This window comes from Anneissia japonica, unplaced genomic scaffold (genome assembly GCF_011630105.1).
Source record: "Anneissia japonica isolate Jap-2015-1 unplaced genomic scaffold, ASM1163010v1 scaffold284953_len930413_cov181, whole genome shotgun sequence".
In the NCBI taxonomy this organism is placed as follows: Eukaryota; Metazoa; Echinodermata; class Crinoidea; order Comatulida; family Comatulidae; genus Anneissia; species Anneissia japonica.
The window spans coordinates 131898-154563 of record NW_022746987.1 but is presented as its reverse complement, the minus strand read 5'-3'; the positions used below and the strand labels follow the sequence as shown (position 1 = coordinate 154563).

Below are 22666 nucleotides of genomic sequence, written 5' to 3'. Positions count from 1 at the left end.
ATGAATGAATTAAAAATGTGGAATTAGTGTTCTCCCCCACCCGAAAAAAAAAAAATTCTGGTACAGATAATGTGGGGCAGTGTCAATCAAGGTGTGTAGCATGGCGGGCGTCTAGAGTCTCCGGTTTAGGGTCAAAGGTACAATCCCCTGGGCATTATTGCTGTTTAAAGGACACATTCAATCAATTCCAAAAGTCTGTATTTATTGACCAAATAAAAATTATCTTGCACTTTCAAGACTTATCTGTAGAAATAGCAAGATGCAGTGGGGATCCAGAGAAAAATCTGGGCAGAGGTCATGCGACGTGCGAAGTACCTAGTGTATGTATGTGTGTGTGTGTGTGTGTCGGAGGAGGTGACATAGTTGACTGTAAAAGAAAATCAATATGAGTACAGAAATTACAACTTTTATAGAGGTATCATGCAGCATTTTCAATACCATTATATTTTTTCTCTTCCTTACCCCATTTCTTTTGGGGGTGGGGGAGGGGTGGAGGAGGGCCATTCTCCCCTACATCTACTCCTGAGAATAATGATAATTTGGTCATAGACCAACTGACTGATGTTGTCTTGTTGTCCCAATCCTGATAAGTTATTTTTCTCACAAGTCAAAAAAATCAGACCCACTCCCTCATAAATTTAGATAATCAAAAGCATCTGGGTTTACAATGATATGCTCGATGATAAAAGGTAGAAACATTGTTGTCTATATACAGTAGCTCTCCTATGTTAATGAAAATCATTGATATAAATGGTTAATGCAATATAATAATACTAAAGAAACCTGCAATATATTCTTTTTTCTATTATACAAATTTGAAATTAACTTATATTTTGATAGCATTGAAAACTTTAAAGTATTTATAATGAAACCATAATTGTAATGGCTTCATTGCTTTTTTAGGTGACTGCATACATTTAGAAATTAATAATATTTATCTTAACTTTAAATTATAAATAATACACTCTATTTCAAAACGATTAATAAACTTAAGTATGCCAATATTTGATAACTTCCCGCACGATAAACGTCTGCAGCCCTCGGTTTTACTCCACATTTCCTTTAATTAGGTCATCATCGATGCCTTTGCTCATGGTAAAACTTATTTAGCAAAACCTGTCCTAATCAGAAAACTCAGTCTTAGGGCAAAAATTTTTTTTTTGGCAAGACCAGCAATGAACCAGGCCCCCAGCTCTGTACAAGGATTTTTTAGTTAGGCCTGTCCAGACCAGGACTTTGACAATATAAATTAGCTTGGCCTACACTGATCAGGTGCTTCACTGTTAGAGTCATCATCGGAGCCATCCGACATACCCGAGATCCGCTGAGCCATATTCATCAAAAGTACCTCCAAAGGATCAGCAATCATTCGTCTCTGATTGGCCAAAGCTGCCGAATCCCGGTCAGTCACATTGCGCTCGTTAGCCTTCCCATCCTAAATAGTAAAACGAAATTGATGAATTCAAAAAGTAATTGAATTCAAAGTAATTTTCATTTCTTGGTAAATTGACTATGCATAACCTTCATACCAAATTAATTTGAACCCACTAACCTGATGATGCGATGAAGTGACTCCTGCATAGTAAATGCAATTTCCATAAAAGCTTTAATTACTTACCGGAGCATATTAATATATTTAGCTGATCAAGCAATAATTTTAAAATATAGGTCAGCCTTTTAATATTTAGTGATTACTTCTCAACCAGGGCTTCATGTTTTCAGCTACTATAGAAAAGCTGGCGACGTATAAAATTCTTGACGAGGGGTCCAATGTCCCTGATAGGAGGTATAAGTTCCAAATTCACTTCAAACCAAACTGTTTTTGGAGCAAATATTTAGACCACTTCCAGAGCTGAGCGTTTGGTAGAGAGGTATCCCCAAGGGCCCAGCCAAAACAATTTCAAATTATTTTGCAATTGGGCAATAAAAGAAAAATGTATAAATCTTTCTATCTAGGTACCCAGATGGTAAAATGTGTGCTTAGCAGTGTTCCCCAATAAATAACTGCTTCTTCTATGACAGGGAATCCAGGGTTCCCCGATGGGCCCCCTTGTCTACTCTCTGGTGCCACCACAGTTTAGCAAGTGTTCATCCAAGGCCTCACAAAAGTATATTTTAAAAAATGAATTAATGAAATGCTTATAAAGTACTCATAACTGGGTCATAAACCGCTTAATGTACATAAAACAAGAAAAATATAAATTCCAATCCAACAACACCTAACCCACAGTATGAAAATATGCTGAAGATCTGTGTGAATGTAGCCCTAAAGGCAACAGTTGTGTCTTGGTTATAGTCTCAGACATTATACAGTATTATGGTTATATTTATTTTAGGCCATAATAATTTAATTGTTTGTTTCAAAGCTCTCCTGTTTCCAAAAACCTAATGCGGAAAGCGGTTTTTTTTTTTCATTTCTTTTTTGTTTTTGTTTTAATAAACATATTTTCATTGTTGAACTGAGTTTTAAAAGGTCAGAGGACTCTCTTTACTTAAGAATTATAGTGTGTCAATGTTGTAGGTTTAAAGGAGGTTACAATTTAAGTGAGATATATTTAAAAAAAAGAAAAAAAAAATGTTTCTACCTTTTAAGGCGAGAACAACTTGCATGAATTTACTAATGTGCACAGGAGCATTGAGATAAACAATTATTATTTATTGAATAAAAGCCTTCGGGCCCGAAAGAATAATGGTTATTAAGTACTGTATATCTGTACAGAAACCATGCTACATATAGGTCAGGATTTTGATGTTTTCAACAGGAATGAAATGAAATTACCTCAGGCTGGGGTGACCACAATCGGACCACAGGGTCAATACCACTGGTTGCTAGGTAACAGCATGTAGGGTGTGGTTGTAAGCAGTTAACAATGGACTCATCGCCTCGGAAAACTTGCATAATGTTCGTAGATTTACGATCCCAAATAAAGAACGATCCATCGTCCGATCCAGCAATTACAAACTGTCCATCACTATAAATGAAGAGATTTAGATTCAGACATTTTTGCTCCACTTATGGTACATTAATGTAATTTAATGGACAATTAAGTGTTCTAGCTCCTGATATATCATTATAATACTACCCTTAAATTCTTTCATTATTATTACAACCAATATATCTTTATAAGCTGCCTGAGACTGTTATAATACTTTACTTCTGTTTTGCAACTATGTATCAAAATTGGACCGCTAGATAAATTAGAAGAATGCAAGACTCTGTAGGATTATTTTTTAAATTGAATTTTATACCATGCTAAAATCTGATGGAGTAAAAAGAGTGTACGCATTACAAGTACTGTCTCTTATACACATCTAGATGTGTATAAGAGACAGGATTATAATTTAGCGGGTACATCATTATTCCTTCCCCCAGCTAGAACAATGCCACTGTCTTGGCTTTCTAGCCATGCCCCGCCCTTCTATTCAGACCGTGAATTTTAGCTTTTGTATAGCTTTTCACTGGTAGGCTCAGCCTTTGTTTAGTTTTCAACCAATCAGCAGCAAGTCTCATCACTACATATAAGTATTTCCCTGTTTGAGATCTCTGCAGATATTATTCTCCTGAAGACGGTTGAAGCAAGTCAACCGAAACGTCGAGATATTCCCAACCAACAACAACAGTTCTTTTCAGAACTATCTATGTGGTGTACCGCAAGCATTAATTATATATTATACTTCGCCATGCAAACCTTCAAACAATATTTTACATCATTGTACATATTCATGGATTTTTGTGACATTATATATTCCTAGGCCTTTCTTATAATTTGGTATACAAGCTGGTAATCTTTAGATTGGTTCATCATACATTATATGTCCTGGGGGCTATTGTTTTTACACTATTGGATCGGGCATTTCTATTGTTCTTATTTTGCCATTGTATTGTTTAAATTTTGCTTTTGTTTCTATAAGAATCAGCCCATCATTGACCAAGCATGTCTTTATGTTCATATAATTCTCATTAGTCAGTTTATCATAAGCTTTACTTTACTCTCACTGTATTATGTATCACTTGAGAAAGACCTATGGTCAAAAACGTATATCCTAACTCTGTGTAAATTGTACACTGTTTTTTGTCTGAAACAGTGTTCAGGGTAACCAACTTAGATAGTAATTCAGTTGGCTTTTTTTGGAATCCCTTCTCGGCAACGTTTTCAATTGTAATTTTTTTTTGTTTCTTAAGCTTGTTTTATGAGAGACAATTAATGAAATGAAATAAAAAGTCGATTAAAAATAATGAAAGACCATTTTCATAATCTTTATAATATATTAATTATAATAGTCATTATCTTATTAAAAATAATTCATTATATATACCTGTAGTTCAGTTAAGTTCAGAATTTATATCACCAATTTTATGACCTTTAGTAAATATAAAATATATAGGTGGGCAGGCAAAATCTGAGCAGAGCTCATATGAAAAATTATTGGTCACCCTTACAAACATGATTCTTCTGTTGATGTTTTGGAAAAAATAAACAGAATTTTACCTGCCAAAAAAGTTGGCCTCTTTGATATCTGTCGTTGTGTTACAGTGTCCACAGTATCGTTGTTGATAATCCCATGATTCTCTGCGCAGCGCCACTTCATGATCCGACAGCTGAAACTCCCGACCACTCCGTCCAAATCGAAGCAGAGGTAATGTAATATTACTTCCCTTGTTTAAGTCTCCTGGTAAACAAAAACAACTTCATGCAATTTTAGAGCATTTATTTTTATTTTTAATTTTATTTATTTATTAAAAAAAAAATTAAAATAAAGCATTGTCAATATGTACTGTACTTGTAAATTCATATTTGCTCTGTCCACATCATCAACATTCCTTCAACAAAAGTCTGTAGTATGCCAATATATAGTCATGATGTGCCTATATATGGTCATGATGTGATGTCATCATGACCATATTTAGGCATATTACATGTTTTTGTCAAATAAAAATTCATAGTCTGGTCAGGGCTTTACAGACCTCTTGTCTGAAGGCATCAAGTCCAAATTATTTAAAACAACAGACTGGGCTTGTCTTGCCATTTCGTTCATAGCATTAAACGCTAAGAAAAAACACATCTAAAGGCGTATTTTAAATAATTTGGACATGATGCCTAAATTGACAGCCTACACATACATGTACTGTATTTCCAACTATTCCAAGTTAACAAAACTATGTAGTAATACCTCATAAGCCCCAGTCTCTGGGTTAACAAAAACTTTGTGGCATGTGGCAGTAATTCTTAGCCCCCAGGTTACTCTGGGTCAAATATACAAGTTAGCGCTTTGGTGAGAGGAAATGAGCTAGGCCATTCTTGCTCGTGTCTTTAGACACTTTGCTCTCAAGGTAAGGATAAAATGCTGGTTTCATGTGCATAAATAATAGCACATGTACACGAGAAAAAAAATCTCAGTGCACCATATATTAAAGAACAGGAGATTATTATGAGATTACTGCACATAGGTAAATCACAAACTGAAAGAGGCAAGGTATTCCAAGTAGAAGGAGCTTCAAAAGAAAAGGCATGTTGACCAAAAGTATTTGTTTTGACTGTAAAAGATGGAACTTTCTAAAAGATTTTAAGATGAGGAAAGAAGATGACGAAGAGAAATATAGTGTATTAGATTAGTGACCTTTATTAAATCAACAAAATAAAATTGAAAATGATTTTTTTCTACTGAAAACAATAAATGTTATACTGAAAAAAAGTTTACATAGATGAATGAATGAATAAATATGATGATAAATAAGACCAAAAAATAATGTTGATAGTGTGTAAAGAAAAGAACAAATAAAATATATAAATGCAAACCTTCTTCATTGTTATGTTTTGCCTTCAGACCCTTATCCAACTCTTCACAGTCCTTGATGTAATCAGGAAACTTGATCTTAAACTGCTTTAGACAATCTCCAGCCTCTTGAAACCAGTCCAACTCGTAAAGGCACTGTGCCAACCTGAATTGGGCTTTGCGATGTGACGGATCCAGCGACAGAGCTTTATGGCAGTCCCTCACAGCACCGTAGATGTCCCCTTCCCTAGAAAGTGACATTTGAGAATTGGAATCAGGAAATATCTTCCTATAATTATTAAATTGATAGAAGTAAAAACTCTACAAATGCAATATTATTTTAAAGCATCCTCTATAAATATAACTTTCGGCTAAAACTAATTATCTTTTTATCTTTCTATCATTTTTCAATAATTATGCTACAATCATTTGTAAAAAGAGCATTTTAGTTGTAATAGACACATTTTGTGATGTTTGTTTACAACCAGTCATGCGACATATAGTGGGCATTACTGCGGAAAATTTACAGTGCGATCAGTGTTAAAGTATAGGAAAGGGTGATGTTAGGGTTTCTAAAACATTCGCCCACCATTAACGTGAGAAATAACTGGCAAGGAAAGGCAGTATGATTGTTCAACATAGTGTTTATTTACTTATTCTTGTGTTCAATGTGCTTTGTATGCTTTTGAATTTATGTGATCCTTCGTAAACCTAAGGTAGCCTAGAAATCTAACCTGTCAAAATTGCAGTTCGCGGATCGAAGACTCTCGTGCATACCAAAACAGGCTGTAGACCTGCAGGGGCCTAGGCCTAGCATTTCTAAACCAAATCTCAATGTTTGGGCTAGTATCTCTTAGAGCATTAGAAACCGTTATGGCAAAACTCTAAATTTCAATTTCCAATCAATTTAGTATAGTTTATTGGCATTCCAATCAACATTATTCAAAATCAAATATTTGCTTTTTGTGACTCAAAATTGGACCGCTAGATAAATTAGAAGAATGCAAGACTCTGTAGGATTATTTTTTAAATTGAATTTTATACCATGCTAAAATCTGATGGAGTAAAAAGAGTGTACGCATTACAAGTATCACTTAAAAATTTTACTTAAATTTTGTTTACAAGTTAATGACCCATTTTTAGCGTACCAGGAAGTGGGCCGTAGCAAATTGCCTGGACATTTGTTTAGGTCATCAGCCAAAAAGTTTGAGAACCATTGCCTTTACAGTCAGCTTGTTTAGCAGCCTTGAGGCTTTCTCATAGACCTGCATGTTATGTACAGAAACATGTTATGATTAATAAAGATATAATAAAAACGAACCATTTCCTCCTTTGGTATGCTGCAGCTCTGTTGGCGTAGAGTATGGGACTGTTCGGTGCAATTGATAAAGCTTCGTTGTAGAGTCGTATTGCGTTTGTGTAATCCTTTTTCTCACAGTAGAATTCATTAGCTCTCAGCTTTAAAGAATCTGCCTTGGGTGGAAGTTCTTTTGTTGGAAGACATGATCTATTTAACAAAAATGAAAAATATACAATCGCACAATCAATAAAATAAATAATTATACTGTATAAAGATTTGTTTACGCTATATAGTATGACTTCTGAATTCTTGAAGAGAAAAAGACTAAAAACCAAGAAATATCATAACAACTAACTAGGATCACGAGCACAGACAAGTTCAATGTGCTTTGTATGCTTTTGAATTTATGTGATCCTTCGTAAACCTAAGGTAGCCTAGAAATCTAACGTGTCAAATTGCAGTTCGCGGATCGAAGACTCTCGTGCATACCTAAACAGGCCGTAGACCTGCAGGGGCCTAGGCCTAGCATTTCTAAACCAAATCTCAATGTTTGGGCTAGTATCTCTTAGAGCATTAGAAACCGTTATGGCAAAACTCTAAATTTCAATTTCCAATCAATTTAGTACAGTTTATTGGCATTCCAATCAACATTATTCAAAATCAAATATTTGCTTTTTGTGACTCAAAATTGGGCCGCTAGATAAATTAGAAGAATGCAAGACTCTGTAGGATTATTTTTTAAATTGAATTTTATACCATGCTAAAATCTCTTACAAATTTTACTTAAATTTTGTTTACAGGTTAATGACCCATTTTTAGCACACCAGGAAGTGGGCCATACCAAATTGCCTTACAGACAGCTTGTTTAACAGCCTTGAGGCTTTCTCATAGACATGCATGCTATGTAAAGAAACATGTTATGATTAATAAAGATATAATAAAAACGAACCATTTCCTCCTTTGGTATGCTGCAGCTCTGTTGGCGTAGAGTATGGGACTGTTCGGTGCAATTGATAAAGCTTCGTTGTAGAGTCGTATTGCGTTTGTGTAATCCTTTTTCTCACAGTAGAATTCATTAGCTCTCAGCTTTAAAGAATCTGCCTTGGGTGGAAGTTCTTTTGTTGGAAGACATGATCTATTTAACAAAAATGAAAAATATACAATCGCACAATCAATAAAATAAATAATTATACTGTATAAAGATTTGTTTACGCTATATAGTATGACTTCTGAATTCTTGAAGAGAAAAAGACTAAAAACCAAGAAATATCATAACAACTAACTAGGATCACGAGCACAGACAAAACAAAGTTTAGAGTACAGGTGTGCATCCAGTGGTAAACAAGCAAACAAAACAAAATAAATATCAGCAAAGATGAATTGCAATGATTTGATTATAACCATCAGTATCATCGTAATGATCATTGATTTTCCTATCCCCAAGTTGGCAAAATTTTCACTACTGCCATATGTGGTTATTGCCTATCGATACACAATTATTGCATTGAAAAGGATTTCTTGGTGTGATACACACCTAGGATAACACACAAAAGTCCTGAGACTTATTTCCAGTTGGGTTCTTCTGGTGGTGAATTTGGCAGTACACCGGGAGACAACCCCTTACTCTTTTCCAAAGAGTGTACTGTGTTGTTTAACATGCTCACAGGCCATTTTGCACACAGGACCAACGGCTTAAACATGTCATCTGAAACATGGTGCACTTTTGAAACTTGCATTTCAGCCCTCCAGCTGAAAAACAAGGACAGCAGCAATATTTTTTAAAAGTTCCCTGAAGACTTTACAATAATTGAATATTATCATCTTTTACCGTACCTCCTTAATGCTGCACAACTTCTGTTATTATCCATGTTGATTTTCATTTTGCTCGTTGATGCAATACCCTTCGTCAACCCATTTGAAGAATGCACCGATGTTCCATTGGACGATAATGCTTCTGCCATTGTACTGGAGACATCTTTAAAATGATGGAACAACAATAAAATTAATAACAAAAACAACAGCAGAAATAGCAATAGCAAAAAAAATAATAGGGTATATTCCGCCTCAAATCAGCCAGAAATTTAAAAGTTCCCATGTGAACCCTCTTGAATTTTCCTTTAAAAAATTATAAAAATACCTTGATATGTCAAAAGAAAGAATTCAGAATTTCAGCTCCAATTTCCAAGTAGTTTTTAAGTTATGACCTTTTGAAATTTACTGTAGGTACCACACCCCTCATGCCAGAAATGGCTCCTTTAACTTTGTACGGTTTTTACAAAGCTATATTATATCTCCGGAAATAACGAAGATATAAAGTTGAAAATTGCTACATAGACTGAAATTTTTCAGGAATATCCAAGGGGAGTCACATGGGCATGGTGGTTGATTTGAGTCGGAATGACCCAATAATAATAATGTTAATAATAACAATTGTATGCCATATAAATTGCAATTGTTTTCCTTTTGGAAATCCTGTTATTGATCGCTCCATTTTGTGTACATTTGTATATGTTGGTTTTTGTGTCTACTGCCCCTGTGGGGGCTGTAGCTACTTAGTTATCATCTCACTTGTAAGTTGTGAGAGTAAATCCGGTTTGAGAGTTCAAGTTCAAATAGAGGAATTATGGGATACCATTGCATCATAACAAGCTCAGGAAAGAAATTAACAGTGTCCTAAACGTGCCTACAAAATACAATGACATGCCTAGGTTAGATAAGACCTGTCAACAATCTTTTACTTGTACAGTTATCCATGTCAATTGCCAAGACGAAAAATGTGGACAGATGGGTTATTTTTTGAAAGCTTGATGTATGCTTTTATGCCTAATAATACTGGAAAAGAGTTTTAATCAGAAATTTTACAATAATCGAGATGTCAATCAGTAGACACATGCTCCAACTGAAACCTATTCTTGTATTTGCACTTGTTCATTATTTTCTAAATGTCATTCTATGGAAATAAGTTTTCTTCGCAGAGATATTCCACCTCCCTGTTTTTCTACCAATGGCGTTGATCTGTAGGAGGTTTGCCAAATTAAATTTTTAGGCATAACAATTAGTAATGAATTAAGATGGAATATTCATGCTGATGATATCGTAGCTAATAGCTTTTTAAAGAATGGATAATGTAAATAATTTCTTAGAAATGTTCCTGTATTCTATGCAAATAAGTTTTCTTCGCAGAGATGTTCCACCTTCCCGTTTTCCTATCAATGGCGTTGATCTTTAGGAGGTTTGCCAAATTAAATTGTTAGGCGTAACAATTGGTAATGAATTAAGATGGAATATTCATGCTGATGATATCGTAGCTAATAGCTTTTTTAAGAATGGATAATGTAAATAATTTCTTAGAAATGTTCCTGTATTCTATGCAAATAAGTTTTCTTCGCAGAGATGTTCCACCTCCCCGTTTTTCTATCAATGGCGTTGATCTTTAGGAGGTTTGCCAAATTAAACTGTTAGGCGTAACAAATTAGTAATGAATTAAGGTGGAATATTCATGCTGACGATATCGTAGCTAATAGCTTTTTTAAGAATGGATAATGTAAACAATTTCTTAGAAAAGTTCCTGTATTCTATGCAAATAAGTTTTCTTCGCAGAGAAGTTCCACCTCCGCGTTTTTCTATCAATGGCGTTGATCTAATAGGAGGTTTGCCAAATTAAATTGCTAGGCGTAACAAATAAGTAATGAATTAAGATGGAATATTCATGCTGACGATATCATAGCTAACAGCTTTTTTAAGAATGCATAATGTAAACAATTTCTTAGAAATGTTCCTGTTTAATGACCTTATTTGTGTTTATTTATCTTTAATAATAGACAGTTATTTGAATATGCCTGTCCTGTGTGGCTCCTTTAATTTCCTGGGATCTCAATTAGAAAAAGATGGTGGTTGCACCAAAGAAATAAAATGGAGAACGGCAATGGGAAAATCAGCAGTAACATCTTTAAATGTTATCTGGAAAGATAGAAACATCACAAGAAGAACAAAAATACGTATCATGGAAAGCATTGTGTTTCCCATTGTTCTATACGGCAGTGAATCATGGTCTATTGGAAAAAATGATAGAAAGAAAGTGGCAGCTTTCAAGGTGTGGTGTAGGCGGAGACTTTTAAGAATATTGTGGAAAGAGAAAAAGAAAAATTAATACAGTATGTGATGTCCCTCATAGGAAAGAGAAGTAGTCTAAAAATCATTGACAGAAGCAAACTGAAATATTTGCAGAAGGGAGGGTGATAACATCGAGAAAGTAATAATTCAAGGCTCAATCCAAGGAAAACGCAAGAGAGGACGACAGAAGTTGAGATGGGCTGATGGCATACGTTCAGCAACAGGCTTATCCATGAATGAAGCTTCCCATATAGCACAAAATCGATCATTATGGAAGGATGTCACCAGAAGGGTCACAACGGATCAGCCATGAACCAATCGACAGAAGAGTCCTGTGTGGCACGGTTATCTTACTGATACAATTGTGCCATTGAAAGGATTCAGAAGCGCACTCTTAGAATAATTTTGGTACCTGATCGAAGATAAGATGAGGCATGTGAGATCGCTGGTCTTCCATCGCTGTCGACGAGGAGGGAGCATCTGTTATTGTCTTATGGAAAGAAGCTTCTTGCCTCTGATTTATTTCGAAACATGCTCCCTCCTTGTCGGCAACATGACACAGACCTTGGATCCTGCCCCTTTTACTTGAACTTCTTTTGGCAGATCCAAGCAAATTTAGAAGGTCACCTGTTGTTACAATTGCCAAAATTTTAAATAATAAGTCGTAGGTTGTTATTCCGTATTCATTTTTGATGTATTACAGTAGGCCTACTGCTATCTTAATAATGTAACACTACGGTTTCAGACTTTGGCTGTTTGTTAGTCAATGCTTTAAATTTGAATATAGTATACCTGAATATTTATGATAAAACATAAAATTCAATGCAGTTGCTATTGTTTCTCCTGTGGCCATTAAAGCAGCATTTGTTTGTTTACTAGAAATGTAGAATCTTTAAGTATAAATTTAAAGTCACTATTATTTTTTGGTTATTCATCTTCCCATAAATTTGTTTGTACCCTACTCTATAGAAAAAATAGTGTTACAATTTCTGGAATAAAATGGAGCCCTGGGTTTGAGAAGATTTTTGGAGAATTTTTGTATGTTGGGCATATTAAACGCAAAATGTAAATTTGTGTTGTATTGATAAAGATAACAATAAATATTATACTATACTATACCTTTACATATACCATTGTTATTTGACACGGGTAAAATGTAATCTCCGGTTTTGAACCCCTTCGGTTTTCTATGATGAACAATATCAAATAAATAAACCTGTTCGCCACCTAAATTAACAAGGATCTCGTTGCCGTTAGGACTGAAAGTTATATACGTTGATACTAGAGATGGGTAGCGTCTTCTTCTGACTTCCTCCTTTGTTGGCAAATGAGCTATAAAAACAACAAACAATTAAAAATTCAAGAACTTTTTAATACTCGGATGGTGGTGCCAGTTGGGGAAACCCTCCCCCCACCATTGGACAGGCCTGGACCCCATCCCATTCTTCCGACGCCAAATAACAATATACCTACCCAAACAACATTATTTTGATTGCCAATCCCTAATATTGTGGTCTAAAATCACAATTTGGGTTATAATATTAATAAGCCATAAAAACTCTCCCTGTGAACCTAACTAGAGATTTTTTATTCTGGGACCCCCAAGGCTCTAGTCGGCCCCAAAGTTTGAACCCCCACCCCCAACATGTCAGACACCTGTCAACAAATTTCTGGAGCCACCACTGTTTATACAATTTGGTTAACATTCGAAACTATAAGTCTACAATTAAAATATCCCAGTTATATTTGCATAAATTGAATTTATACAAAAATTAAGGTAAATATTAATATGAATCATTAACATGCTAGTATCATATGGCTTTTCAATAACAATTTATCATTGGTTAATTAATCTTGTTATTATCTTACCGGCTACAAAATATTGCACACAGCCCTGGGGTAAATTCCCTTGGGCATCTGGATCAGGAGCTGGAGTCTGCCAGGGAGAATCATGTCTTTCGTCCCCAGAAAATCGAACCGAGTATGGAGACAGCATGCGTATATCATACAGTCGTACGTATGGATCGTTAGCACCAACTAATTTAGAAAATAGGAACAAAATAGAATATAGGTAAGACTAAGGCCTAGCTACTAAATTTTGGAGCTAAAATAAGTGTGAATTGACTATAACTACCATGATACCGATACAAAACGGCACTGTAATATTTGAAAATATCACAGATGATAATTCATTTTTCATTTAATAGTTTGGTGATTCTATTTGGTATTTGATTGGATTGGATTTCTTTGATGAGGTACACACCAAAGATAACAAACTAAAGTCCTAAGACATAATTTCCAGTGGGGCCCTTCTGTTTGTGAATTGGACAGTACACTGAGAGACAATCTCCTACTCTTTTCCAAAGATTATACTGCCTTCATTAACGTGCAAATGGACTATTTTGCACATGGGACCAACATCTTAAACGTCTCATCCGAAAGACGTTATGCTTTTGAAACTTAAATAATTGAACCGGGGACCGAGAGATCTCCATGGTTCAGCGCACACACCAGTTTTCAGCTAGCTGCCTGTTGTAAATTGTTTTAATCATGAATGTTTTATTGTACTGTCAACAAATATTTTATGAATGTATAGTGATTTTACTGTATTTATGCACCCTGTATTGAAGATGACAATCTCGTTACAATTCAATGAAGTTAATTTAGTTTAATACTCAACAACCACTGAGAGACAAGCATTAATTTATTAGTCAACTATACACAAAGTATTTTTTCATACATACCTGCAAGTAATTCAGGTCTATACTGGTTGATGGCCAAGCATTTACATTCTGCATGGTTCCCAATGTATGTGTTTAAATTTATCAGAACATTCTCACAACTATCCCCACACGTATGTGGCATACGGAGATCAAATTGCCTAAAGGACGAACGAAAATATCAAATAAATTGTATCAAAAGATTCATATGTGAAAGTACAGTATACTGTATGATGATACATGATCCATATATGATAGCAGAAGCGGTTTGGTGCAATGGGAAAAATGAAGGGGAAAAATGCATTCAAACTTTATAATGCCATATTCAGCTATCTAGAGGTGCAATAGACATCAAATATCATACTTCAGCCAGAACCATAGTGAGGTATTAGTCTGTACCCTATCTGTAAAACTTCCTCCACAGGCTCCATTAATTCATATTCCTGTATCAACTACTGTATTCACAAAGAGCACAACAGCAAATTGTTCTATCCTCTCCTCTACTATATGAAAACTTTAAGGCAGTATTGCTAGCCTTACATAACCATATGCTCCTTACCTTATCGTTCCGTCCTCCCCAGCACTCCACAGCATATATGGCAAGTTCGGTGCTGTTGCTAGCCGCTTTGCACGCCCTGCATGGCAACTAAATGCTTGTGTCGTTTCTCCTCGGCTTACATCATGAATTCTCACCTTAGTGTCAGCTGCACAGGTAGCCAAAACATTATCATTTGAATCTGGTAAAAACTTGAAGGGGATAGTGATGATATTACTATATTATATACTGTATTGAAACAGGTTTACATATATTTGTTTGTACTGTAATACTGACTGTGTTAATTGTGTTGCGTTTATCAGGGGCAGATTTAGGGCCGGCCCTGCCTCGCCCCAAAGAAAAGAGAAAAAGAAAAATGTGATCGCCGAAAATGCCTCAGAGCTAATTTTCGGGCATCTAACACAAAAATTTCGCAGGGGCATGCCCCCAGACCCTCTAGAACATTGTTGTCTCGATCGGCCCAAATTTCGGGCCCCCCCCCCTTTTGGACATCTCTGGAGCCGCCCCTGTTTATCTTGACAATGAAATCCAAGAACCTGAACTGTTTTCTTTGTATTAGCTAAATTATTTGCTTTTAACTGAAAACTAACAGATGGATAAATTAATTAATAGAACTTAAGCCATGGGTAATCTTGCACTATTCAAAAGTCAAGTGCCCAAGAGGGCTTGCACTGCAGCAATAAACATCGGTGCTGATTGAGACCCTCCAGGCCATAGGTTTCAGTTGGCTGAATTAAGTCTTCTCAGATAAGACTTTTTTGATGAGTATTATGGTTTAAGACTTAAATGTAAAGTGTCTAGAGAGTTCTGTGATCCACACACAGGTGCTATATAAATAAGGATTGCCATCCAAAAAACCAGCGTACTGTCACTAATTGTTAAACTGAGTAATTAGTGTAAGAATGTTGCAGTACTTTACATTTTAGTAGAGAAGCTGCAACTTGTACAGTACTTGTACTTGAGCGAGTCTAGTGGCCGAGCGCTAAGGCAGGGGCGCCGCTAGCTACAGCCTCAACATCGGCGCTGGTACCAGCTGCTCCTCGCCCATGGTTCGATAGGTAGAACCAAGTCTTCTCGGATAAGGACTTAAAATGGAGGTCCAGTGTATACATCTGGCTCGTGTGCACTTTAAAGAACCTGTTGCATCTTTCGGAAGAGTAGGGGGTTACCCCGATGTTATGGTTCATTTCAGCCCCCTGTCGTTGTGGAATGATGTAAACATGTATCTACCAAGAAGCGCGCCTTTTACGGCTGCTAGGTAGTCACAGGCCACGCCCATACACAATTCAGCACAATGACGCTGCAAGTTATGGGATATTTTCCTACCTTTACCTTTACTCACAACTTTGGCAATAGAAAGCACATTCAAGTAAATGACCCTGCATTGTAAAGCTTATAATGTGGAAAATATGAATATATTAAAAAGTCAATTTTTATTTTTTGGTTACTGATACTGGTTTTTGGATGGCAAGCCTCAAATATAATATATTATTATTATTATTAAAACATATCTGGCTTAATTGTGTGCACCTTAAAGAACCAATTGTATCTTTTGGAAGATCAGTAAGAAGTAAACCCGAATTCTCCAGTTTATTTCAGCCCATGTCGTTATGGTATAAAGTAAACATGAAGCTAACGAACTCCTCCTAATGGCTGTTACATGTAGTCATGAATCACAGACACCCTACTGCAGTTATGGGTTGCTCTCCTACCTTTACATTTAGCTAAATCCAGAATACACTGATATAATAAGATAGGGTAAGATATCTTTTATGGTCCAACATTACACTCACTAAAAATTAGTGGCAAAGACAAGCCAAACCAGTCACTCATCTGAGAAAATAGCCAAAACTGCAGGATGTGATAAAAATTGGTACAATTGGAATAACAGTTTAAGATTACAGACTGAGATTGAAGTGGGTTAAAATAGGGATAGGACCTAGAAAGTATGAAATATTAATGCTTGACAATTGTTCCCCAGTTTATTTGCGAACTGCTTGATTGTTGTAGAAGATTAAATCTGGTGTAAAGGAGCTTCTATATCTTGAGTGATGAAGTCGAGGTACACACAGCCTAAAACCAGACCTACTAATGCTATAATTGTCATATAGAGGATTTATCTCTCTGTCTCATTACTTTCATTAATTTGAAATCCATATGTTTTTCGTACAATTCTCCTATTGTTATCAGTTAGTAGTATTGTCTTCTCTGTCTAATCATCGCACAGTTTTTGTCTACACAACCCATTATCATATTCCGTTCTCATCATCATACTACACTATTTACCTTTATTGAAAATATGTTTCCATGGTGACCAGTTTTGATAGTGGTTAATTTTTTGTGGAGGAAAGGATTCCACAAAATTGTTTCCAAGTCATCTGATCCACTTGCAAGCAACCTGAAACACACGAAATAGAGAATTTTTAAAACTTATTTAAAATTTAATATCTGAGCTTCACTACAATAATGATGGGTGTGTCTATTTTGTTGATGCAAGCAACTTATTAAGCCCTTTTTAGACTATCAATTTTATTTGACAAAACATATGACATCAGTGGCAGATCCAGGAATTTGAAATAGAGGGGGTCCAGAGAGGGACTTTACCAGATGGAGCCCCACCATGGTTGGGGCTGAGGTAAGAAAATTTATGATTATAGCACCTCTAGATGGTCATAAATGGCACTCGTAGACTAAAAATTCGAGTAGAATTTTCTTTTTTTCCTAATTTTTTTGTTTTTAATTTAAACATTTAGGGGAGGCCTAGGCTTGCCAGGGCCCCCTTGAATTTACCACTGGACATGCCTACATGTGGTCATAATGATATCACATCATGACCATATATAGGCATGTCATCACTATATATTGGCATACTGCTTTTTGTCGAAGAAAATTTGATAATCTAGACAGAGATTTATGTAAATCTGTATCGATATATTTTTTCCTGTTTAGGCGGGACTTTTTTTATTCCTTGTTTTGCAAACTTATTTTTTTTTTAAATCATCACAGAAGGAAAGAAAAAAATAAAAATAAAATTTTGCTTTCTTATTTAGCAAACCATTTTGCCAAAAACATCCAGACGACGGAGAAGAAAATAAAACAAATATTTATTGGTGAATGTAAACAGTGTAGTAATGGGATGGTTAAATGCTTTAAATTTATATAATTAGGAAGAAATATACATATCTTTGGAGATTTCAAGGCAGCGAAGGGCATAATAAAAATAAAGAAAAACTTTTATTTTTTTCTGAAATTACGTGGCAGCGGGTATGCTAATTGGCGAAATACAATTAACAGCACATATATAATACACTTTTTCCTCATTTTCAACGAATCAAATATTTAAAAAATAATAAACATTTTCTTTTTGTCAAAAACACTGCACCTTAGAATAACATGCTACATAGATGGATAAGTGCTGTATTATTAGTGTATTGTTAATTAATTTTACTGTAAATCTATAAATAAGCGCTGCAGCAGTGCTTAATCGAGAGCGGCACTTACTAAAAAAATATTGGCATGGCACTTTCCATGACCGTTCCAATGTTAACTATCTCAGGTGTATTCTCAGATGGTATAGTTCGGTAGGCCTACCATAGGCCCTACTGTACATCACTGTAAATAAACTTTTATAAACCTGGGCTTGGGTCTTCACTGTGTTATTTATTCATTTGAACACTGTATACAATGTATGTAACAAAAAAAAACTGTTCAAAAAAGTTTTTCATTACACAGAGTGTAATATGCACTCTCTCTTAAGCGTTTAAAAAAATCCACAGTGTGTTTCGTGAGTGGCGCTTAGTGAAAAAAAAATCACATGATAGGTGCGGGGCTTATTCAAGAGCGGCGCTTTTTCGCTAGCGGTGCAATTTCGAGTATTGTAGGAAAGAAAATCAAAGGTTAAAATATGAATTTCAAATAAAAAATGACACTTACGTTCCTTTAGAGTTCCACTCCAAACAGTTGACACAGCCAGTATGACCCTGCAATTAATACATCAGAATTATACCTTGCCTCAGATCGAGGAGGGTGGAAAAAAAATAAAAATAAAATTTTGTTTTCTTAGTTAACAAAGAGAGGAGAAAATAAAATATATTTTATTGTTTTTTAAATGTAAAGACCATAGTAATGGGATCCTTAAATGCTTTAAATTTATCTAATTAGGAGGAAATATACATAACTTAAGGTCCACTGATTAATCTCAGATAAGAAAGTATAATACATACTCCAAGTATTGACATTAATTATGTCATCATCAGGAAATATTGAATCCCAACACGATGGCGTGTATTTCAATACTTGGAGTATGTATTATACTTTCTTATACACAACTTGTTTTTGGAGTTTTCAAAGCAATGGCGAGTGTAAAAAAAAAAACGTTTATTTTTCTGAAATTTCCATCTTTTTGTGGCGGCAGTTAATTAGCCAAAAATAAAATTTTTCCGAATTCTTTTAAATAGACCCTTAAATTGGCTGGTAATTAAATTAATATATTTTGTTGTGAAACACCAAAAGTTCATTGAATCAAAAGTTATTTTCATCTCTGTTTCATTAGAAGTAGCTAATCCATTGGAGTTTTTAATGTGTTCCCATATTTTATCAAAGGTTTTATCTTTAAACATAGTTTAAACCCAGGAGAAAAACATTTTTTCAACTACACAAAATTGCTAACAGTTAATGAGATCCAGATTTTTGAATATTTAAATATTGGGGATAAAAGGGGCCTACCACCTTTTCCCCCCAGTTTTTAAATACAGTATTCAAAAATCTGTATCTCATTAACCATATTCCAAAGTTTTCCTCAAACACCCTTATTTGTGTCTCAGAAAAATCAGTTAAACATCATTAAAAATGTTTTTCACCTCTGGAAAAACTGGCTTTAGGAATTTAATTATGTTCAATTAATTTTCTAAACAAATACCACAAACCTCAAGCTCCTTTTCCAGGCCCAGTCTACTGACAAGCATTGCAGTCACTTGCTGCTTCTGCTGAAAAACCGAATGGTCTCTCTCCTGCACAAGGAAAAGAAACCAACACAATAGCATAAATTTTTAATTTATCATTTTGTATATGGCAAAACGGGGTCAAACATACACCAATCTAACTGAAGTGACAACAAGGTAGAAGGTCAAAATGGCAATAAACCAATATGGCAATGACCAAACGGCAATAACCAAAACGGCAATAAACCAAAACAGCAATGATAAGTACCAAAACAGCAACAGACTAAAACGGCACTGACAAGTACTATACCAATTAAAGGCACAGACCAAAACGGCAAAGGAGCAAAGTAATGCCTAGACCAAGTGCCGCCGGGCATGGGCAGCAGTTTATAATTTTCCGAATCGTCTGGAAATTGGCCCGATCGTCTGTAGGCAAATCGATTATTGCCATGAGCTCTTTTTCCTGTTTTAAATTTTTAATCGCAGTTTTTTTTTTTTTTTTTACACGTTATTATTATTATTTTAATGTTTAATCGCATTTTTTTTTACACATCCATGACAAATTGGTTTAGATACCTCATTTTGTCTGCATTTTAAAGTTTTATTTATTTTAATGTTTACTGCTTTCATACTGTGTTTCCCCCCTTTATTATTAAATTTGTATAATTGTTATATTGCTGTTAATAGGCCTATTATTATTATTTTTATTATTAATATTATTAATGTTTTTTCGCATTTTTTACTTCTATGACATAAATTGTTTTAGCCTCATTTTGTCTGTAATTTAAAGTTTTATTTATTTATTTCGGTTTACTGCCGTTTCGCTTTATTGCCGTTTTTGACTTATTGCCGTTTTGGTCCATTGCCGTTCTGGTAAAAAAATGTTGCCGTTTTGGTTTATTGCCATTTTGGTCATTGCCGTTTTGACTTACTGCCGTTTTGGTTTACTGCCGTTTTGACTGGAAAGCGACAGCAACACAGCGAATTATTATATGAAGTAGGCCTACTGTCCAGCAAAAACAATCTTCTCCTCCAAGCGCCTCTCTGATAGGTGAAGTGGGGGATCAATGATTAAGCGAGGCTTGCACAAACAATGTGATAGAGGTGATTTTTAAGTGACTTTTTTGGTTTAAACATTTTCAATAGGGGTGGGGGGGAGGAAGCTTTGTTTAGACACGTGGAATGCACGCAAAATAAGCCTATGCATAGTTGTCATTTGCTGTAAAAATAAGTATGTTCTAAAAGCATTTTCGCATACATTGGTGACATGTGCCTCAGTGGTTATTTCCAGCTGTCTAGAAAACAAAAATTTCCCGGGGGTCCTAAGGTAGTGTTGTCTCTCAATTGCCATACCCCCTTTCGGCCCTCCCTTCCAACATCTCTGGATGCAATGGTGGAAATGTTGGGCCAACCACCAAGGATATTGAGTCGGTGTGGAGAATCACGATTTGTGTGACGATAAGAAACCCCATTGTATTTTAAGATCGCAGAATGTACGTACCGGTATGTACCCACAACCTAATCAACATTGGCCTAGTACTAGTAATAGTACCGTATTCAGTACTAGGCCTACTTTTAAAGTTCTGGATTTTGAAAACTTCAGGTTTTAGTCTGTGCTTTAAATGTTTAAGTTGTGAATCTAGGCATATCAACAAGCGGTATTAAAATTACTAGTAGCAATAATAATAGGCCCCTACTAATCTAGCATTGCATGAATTTTTCCCAAACTTACCTGCAGCTGACGATTTCGTAACTTGTGCACAATATTAATACTGTCCATTTTTTTTAAATATATTTATATCGAATACTTTTTAAAGTACATATATTTTGAATACGTAATATGTTACAGATAAATCAACATCCATATAAGTGACGATTAGTCCTATCTGTATTTGCACCACCAATGCATAATCAACGAATGTCACTGTGTAATTGAGGAACTAGAAACAAAGCCTAGCCTAGGCCAAACGACATCGAACTTTTTGATGTTGTTCCTTCTCCTTGTGGACGAATGACGTTTGGCAGTCCAGTACTTTAGCTTGACAGAGGGCCTCGGCCTAAGCTAGGAAGTTAGTTGATTCAGATGCTTAATATGATTACTGCAAAAGAAACCGAATAATTCCGTTAGTTGTTTTTGATCAATAACGTCCACTGTTTTCAGTCATCTGAAGGAAGAAACTGAAAAGTATAAAAACAAATTCGCCGACCCCCTCTTCCAATTCCAATGTTTACAATACAATGTACGTCTCAGCTGTATAAATTGCGCCCTCAACGCCGATAGATCTGAAAGAAGGGAAGAAGGATGTACTGTATTTGTTAAATTGTAAAATTGAATATTATAGTTATGTCTACGGATTTTTAAATATATATTTTACTCACTGGAACTAAACATTCCTGGATGTATGTACTGTGATAAGGGAAAAAAGTCAATTGAAGATGAGCTGAAAATGATAAAAAAATTTATTCCATAAGAATTGCCTAATATTTAAATAAGTTATTAACTTTCAAATACAAAATTTGAAAAAAAAAAAAACTTTTCCTGTTAATTAATAGACAGTTGAATATTAGGCCTACATTTCGAAAGATCCCTGCATAACCAAGACTTTCACTATGGAATTTAATGTGAAAAGTGGTGCAAGTGTTTGTTTTCATTATTTTTTTTATTATTTTTTGTCTTTTTTTTTTTTTTTTTTTTTTTTTTTTTTTTTTTTTTTTTTTTTTTTGGTTTTTTTATTTATTTAAGATAGAATATTTTCTTTTTTGCAAACCAAAAACTTAAATGGTAAAAATTACCTTGACAGTTTCGCTGTTCTTTACACGACCAGCTTCTTTAGGAGAGACACTATCACGGAAAATTCTTTTCTGGAGAAGATGCTCGTAAAGAACACAGCGAAACTGTCAAGGTAGTTTTTACCATTCAAGTTTCATATATTTTTGCTTTAGAAAAAAAGAAAATATTCTACCTTATCATTCAATTCAATTAAAAGTAATCTTTATTGCAATTTGTAAGCAAATTGATGTTTAACAATTAAAATCGAAGGAAGATAAACATGAAGAATATCGCATAAAAAATATAAAATCGAACGGTTTAAATACTTTAAAAAATTTTATAATCAATAAATTTTATATACATCAATTGGGTAAAGAATTAGTAAAAAAGTGATAAAATATGGGTTCAATATTGACATTATACTACAAACAAGATGACTTTTGTTTCGTTTTTTTTTTTTTTTTTTTTTTTTTTTTTTTAATAAATAAAAAT

General features: G+C 34.8%; 1 protein-coding gene across 1 annotated transcript; it reads right to left on the bottom strand.

The window, feature by feature from the left end:
• Positions 1–185: 185 nt before the first annotated feature.
• LOC117120361 (WD and tetratricopeptide repeats protein 1-like) lies at positions 186–21653 on the bottom strand. Its single transcript, XM_033265396.1, has 14 exons — positions 21137–21653; positions 19390–19473; positions 18398–18444; positions 16751–16862; positions 14468–14655; positions 13933–14069; positions 13058–13225; positions 12308–12520; positions 8909–9050; positions 8025–8210; positions 5799–6022; positions 4491–4671; positions 2780–2972; positions 186–1435 (listed from the first exon to the last, which is right to left on the bottom strand). The coding sequence occupies exons 1-14, from the start codon at positions 21182–21184 to the stop codon at positions 1250–1252; spliced, it is 2109 nt and encodes a 702-aa protein (XP_033121287.1). The 5' UTR covers positions 21185–21653; the 3' UTR covers positions 186–1249.
• Between the last annotated feature and the right edge of the window lie 1013 nt (positions 21654–22666).